The 5,958-nt window shown below is 40.1% G+C and overlaps 1 protein-coding gene across 1 annotated transcript; it reads right to left on the bottom strand.

Moving 5' to 3' along the window:
- Window positions 1-757: 757 nt before the first annotated feature.
- LOC124534951 lies at window positions 758-1,565 on the bottom strand. Its single transcript, XM_047110988.1, has 3 exons — window positions 1,509-1,565; window positions 1,218-1,422; window positions 758-1,077 (listed from the first exon to the last, which is right to left on the bottom strand). The coding sequence occupies exons 1-3, from the start codon at window positions 1,563-1,565 to the stop codon at window positions 758-760; spliced, it is 582 nt and encodes a 193-aa protein (XP_046966944.1).
- Between the last annotated feature and the right edge of the window lie 4,393 nt (window positions 1,566-5,958).

The following is a 5,958-nucleotide window of genomic DNA, read 5'->3' as shown; positions in this document are numbered from 1 at the left end:
TCCGCTGGAAAAACGTTTTACGCGCTTCCCCCACGTGATGGAAAGTGGGGGGGGAGGTGTGTTACTCCCCAGTTTCCTGAACGCCTAGTGCGCCCAGGTCCACCGGGTTTACCCACTAAAAAACCAGCAGTACCCTCTCCGTCTTTCGGCGGGCGCCACGGGATCGCTTACGCATGCTACCGTGACGCCCTGACGGTCTCCGGACTCCAATGCCTAGGGGGTTTACCAGGGTACTGAGACCCCCCTGGTCCCTGCGCCTATTGGGGCGGGAGGAGAAGGTGAGCGTAGCGCCTCTTCCTCCTCCCCGGTCTTCTACGGCGGAGCGGGTCTGCAGCGGCGTCCTCTTCCCGCTCCCGCTCCGCGGCTTCCATCTCCATCTCCCGCTCCGTGATCAGTGGTGGAGCCACTGCGTCTTCGATCACGGAGTGGGGGGCCATCTGCTGAGGGACATGCTCGCCTGGATGGGGAAAGAGTTCCCCGACCTCTGCGTGCTACTGCAGGGGTGGCGAACGAGACGTCCACCACGGAACCCCCCTGATGGCGCACGCAGGTCTGAACCTGCCCCCTGTTGAGAAGGGACAGGTCGGAGAGCAGGGCCCACACCTGGACGGCCCTCCCTCGCGGATTCGTGACGGGGTTGCCCTAGGCACGCGTCTTCGCGTTGAGGTCGCCGAGAACCACTATCGGTTTCGGCGACTGCCTGGCCACCGCAGATCTGACTAAGCCGAGATTTGTCTCGAACTCAACCAGGCTGCGGTTAGGGGAGAAGTACGTGCCAACGACGACGCATTCCTCCCACCCCACCAGTACGTAGCCCGAGCCCCTCTCGATGAGTGAGAGGGGGAGCCCCGTTCCGCTTCTCGTGACCCGTTACGGTGTCGTCCGAATCCCCTAGCCAATGAGGCAGGGGAGGGACGAAGTAGGGTTCACAGGCCACCGCCAGGTCTACCTGCCACTCCGCCATCGACTGCAGCATCAGGTCCTGCGCTCCGGCGGCGGGGTTTACATTCGCTTGTTCATCAATAATTTTAACGCTGGATGGCATGGCCGTAGAAGGTCCTCTTTGAGGTTTTCGACCTCCCGGCGAAGGTGATTATTATCCGCCTGCAGACGCCGTGTCTCTCCTGCCTCGGTGCGAGAAGAAAAAACCTCGACTATCGCCTGTAGGGCAGCCGCCGATTCCTTGAGGCTATTAATATAGCCGAACTTGAGATTGCCCAATTTTTTAGCAACCGTGAGGATAGCGGCTACGTTGCGCGCCGCCTTCGCCTGCAATTCATCCGCTCCGAGCGTCGCCGGGTCCGCCATGTTGTTTGTCACCGACGATGATGGCACTACTGCGTCCTTCCCTTCCGTTGGTGCCTTTTTAAAGACACGGCTACGGAGCGCCCTCTCGAAGGCAACTTCCCGTTCCTCCTCCTCCTTTCGCTTTAATTCGGCCCGAGCCCGGGTGAGGCCGTAATCTTTATTTTTGCCACGGCGGTAGGCAACGGGTCTCGCCGTCTTACCTCCCTCGCTTCGGTGTCGACAGAGGCCTCTGATGCGGTCTCCATCTCCGAATCCATCCAGATCTATCAAATCTGGTCAGACTGGATTATCCCGCACGACAGGTACGATCCATAGGTTAAAATAGCAAGCCTGTCACAACACAACTTATATCCTGCCTTGATACTACCAGCATATATTCCAAAAGTGATTTTGAATCCTGAGGCACCTTCAATATTTAGGTGACCTACGGAGTCAGCCAGTATTACTTTTTTTAGAGGCTGAATTTAAAATTACCAAATCTTTATTCGCTAACTGTATCGTATCTAATCTATGTATATACATATAAGTAAAGACATTCTCATCAATTTAATTTAAATCTTCCTTTAGTTTCGACATAGTAACATACCAGACAAATATTATATCGCAATTTCGAGAAAGTATTAGGTACCAAAAGGTATATTATAAACTCCTGTCATAGAAAAAGTATTGTACCATATTTATCGGTCATATTTAATATTAATTTTATTCCTGTAATATTATTGATATCTCTGAAATGGAATATGTAGTCTATGTTAGTCAGGGGTATATATTGTATATTTAGAAAAAAAAATACAAAAGAACTTTATACAGCTGAGTTACTAAGTAAATATTTGTATTATTATATTCCGAGAAGTAACAATAAATTCTACAATAAAAAATAAAAGTTTGTAAAACTGTCTACGTAACAACTAACTATTACATAAATATATAGTATAAAACGAAGTCGCTTCTTTCGTTTACATTTTTTACCCGTGTAAAGCCGGGGCCAGTTGCAAGTTTTCATAGAATTACTTACATCAAATCGCTATTATGCATATTTGTTGCATATATTATGTTGATCTACTCTCACATATTTTTTAGACACCAGAAGTTTTTTGTTTGTTAGTTATACGTCACACAAAATTTAATATATAAAGATTAGAAACATAATACTGTTGTTTTGATCGATTCAATTTACCCCGTGATTTCAATGATGTAATAATAACAGATTAATTAAATAATGCTGACATCAGGAATCAATAAAAAACTTACAGTAGAGATAAAAAAATCTGGATTACGATATATAAAATACTAAAGATATAAATTCAAGATTCAGGGTATAAGTAGGTTCGTTAGCAAACTTATGTAAGAAATGCTTGTATTATGTAAAACAGTTACAAAGAGCGTCTACTGACATATTAATCACAGCGTTGAAGCCGCCCGCAGTCATGACTACAAACGTCAAAACAATACCCCAAAGTTCCGTGGCTTAACTAGTGTTGTAATACTTGGTTTCATGTATATTTCAGGATAATTTGGTATTTGTTTTGACTTTAATACGATTATGACGGTATTTGAATTTGAATTTAGCGAATATGACGAATAATCTCTTTGGGGACGCATTCTTATCTCAGTAGATCATCTTAAGGTACCTTTTACTTGATTTTTGATCCGTGTTTTATCTCTACAAATAAAATTGAAGTTAAAAATACCGATTGTTATTAAGCTTTGGTAAATTTCTATATATGCGCCATTTTTGTTCGGAAATTATCTTACTTAATTTTAATATCAATTCTTTGATTACAAGTACTACTTTGTTTAAAATGATTTTAAAACGATTTCAGGAACCGTTTATAATTGTCTAATTATATATAACATGTAAGGAACTAGCAAATTTATCATCGCTATCTTATGTGATCTTGACAATATCCTATAAAACATTCTGACCGAATAACGAGGAAAGCTTCTAGAAGCTTGGTGAGTACTGTTTCACAACTCGCATGCTTTTATATGGAATTTACGATGCTGTATCATATCTCAACTGAAACTTGCAATTTATGATATATTTTAGGGTTTAGTCAACACCGGTGCACTCTCTATTCCTTCGTTCTCGTTACGATATGGGCAGTAAGAAATGCAGGATCAACAGCTGTACGTGATTCTCGAGGTCCAAGAACGTAACTCATCTTAATTCCTAGTCGTTGCTGAAGATCATTACTAACAAAGGTTTTGTTTTTTGTTCATCATCATCATTTCATGTTCATTTTGTTCAAAAATCATTAAAATAATGATTGAAGACGAGGTTGTAAAGCAATAAATAAGTACCTACACCCTGTTTTTCAAACAACCGGAAACTTAAACGGCAGACTTTGAATATTTTTCGTATTTATTTACATAAAAAGTCGGACGAATTCGCCGTTAAAACAACAATTTGCTTTCCAAGTTGTTTAATTGTTGACTTATTGCTGAAAGTTGTATATTGGGGCGATAAACATGGTTTCGTTTCACGCATTGTTGCAATCCTAAATTATGTGTTACGGCGTTATTTCGAATACCGTGAATGTGTGAAATGTCTTGTAGTGTTAATTTACGGAGTGATTTTGATAGAGGTAGACTGTTCCATTTTATATGCATGTAATTATTTACTTTTAATGAAGTAAAATACAATAAATAAATATAATAGAAAAATATTATCACACAATTCTGTGTAATTGTAATTCATATGATTCTACTAACGAATTTCATTGATTGAAATAAAGAATCTAATTTATTAAAAAAATGCGAGACGTTTCTTTATAGTCGACTGCGCAGTCAATTAGTGTAATTAAATGAGCATCTATTCTTGTTCAATGATCTCATAGTTGTTTACAAAAAGATAAAAAAAATAAGTTGTAAAAGATGCAGAACGGTAAAACAACTTGTAGAGATGTTCTAGATCATTATAACATAGATGGCAAAAACAGTGCACTACACCTTTCATATAAAAAGACAAGTTACATGCCCTTCGATATTGTAGATACATATGTATTTTTTTTTTATAGAAACGCCAACCTAGACGGATGAGCATATGGGCCACTTGATGATAAGTGGTATCATCACCCAAAGACTATGACGCTGTAAGAAATATTAACTATTCCTTACATCGTCAATGCGCCACCAACCTTGGGAACTAAGATGCTATGTCCCTTGTGCCTGTAGTAACACTGGCTCACTCACCCTTCAAACCGGAACACAACAATACTGCGTACTGTAGCGGTAGAATATCTGATGGGTGGGTGGTACCTACTGCACAAAGCCCTACCAACAAGTAAAAGTATAAGAGTTTTTTCCGACGAAAGTTTCCTCATAATGTTTCTCTTGAATATAAACATCATAAATACACTTAAAACTGACAATTTAGAGTCGAGATGGCCCAGTGCTTAGAACACGTGCATCTTAACCGATGATTGCGGGTTCAAACCCAGGCAAGCACCGCTGATTCATGTGCTTAATTTGTCTTTATAATTCATCTCGTGCTCAGCGCTGTAGGAAAACATCGTGAGGAAACCTGCATGTGTCAAATTTTGTAGAAATTCTGCCACATGTGTATTCCACCAACTCGCATTGGAACAGCGTGGTGGAAGATGTTCCAAACCTTCTCCTCAAAGGGAGAGGAGGCCTTTAGCCCAGCAGTGGGAATGTACAGGCTGTTGTTGTTGTTGTTGTTGTCTGACAATTTAGTGAATCTAGGCAAAGGCGCCTAGATTTGAACCTTTGCGATTACACGGGTTCACATCTACACTCGCGGATTAAAATCTAATGAATCTCAACAGAAAAATTGATCAAATCTTCTGTTGCGTTCCATGTATTATCTCTACCGTACTATTTTTTATCATAGAATAATGTGTGTAATGCTTGTTGCAATTTTTAAGTGGTTTCTACATTTATGCTGTTGTTGTTGTTGTTGTTGTCTGACAATTTAGTGAATCTAGGCAAAGGCGCCTAGATTTGAACCTTTGCGATTACACGGGTTCACATCTACACTCGCGGGTTAAAATCTAATGAATCTCAACAGAAAACTTGATCAAATCTTCTGTTGCGTTCCATGTATTATCTCTAGCGTACTATTTTTTATCATAGAATAATGTGTGTAATGCTTGTTGCAATTTTTAAGTGGTTTCTACATTTATGCTTTACGTAAGTATTTTTTTTGTACATTATAAACGATTAACATTATACTGTTGCTTATATATATTCAATAATTTCCTTAAAGGTGAAAAAAGAATATTATATATATCAGCTTTTTTGAATTAAATAACACAGAAGACCCAAGAGGTCTGTTCTGTAAACATTATTTCTTTCTCAAGTCTGTCAAAGTGTGAGTTGAGGAACATTTCTCTTCTTGCCGTAATTACTCTCAGGTCGGAGCAAGTTTTCTTGTTTTTATTTATATACTAGTTACTCGTCCTGAAATCACGCGGGTATAATAAAGAATTTACATATTCATTCATTCATTTTTCAATAATACATTTAATATACGAGATAACAACACATTGCAATAGGACGATCTATGATATTATTATATCATACCACGACTGAGATGTACTGATGCGTATTTACGTGAATCTGGAAAGGTTTATCATAAAATTGTTCTTCTAAAATACACCAGGCTGATATCTCTAACTCATATGC

The sequence above is a fragment of the Vanessa cardui genome, chromosome 13 (genome assembly GCF_905220365.1).
Source record: "Vanessa cardui chromosome 13, ilVanCard2.1, whole genome shotgun sequence".
Classification (NCBI taxonomy): Eukaryota; Metazoa; Arthropoda; class Insecta; order Lepidoptera; family Nymphalidae; genus Vanessa; species Vanessa cardui.
This window is presented reverse-complemented; position numbering and strand designations above follow the sequence as displayed.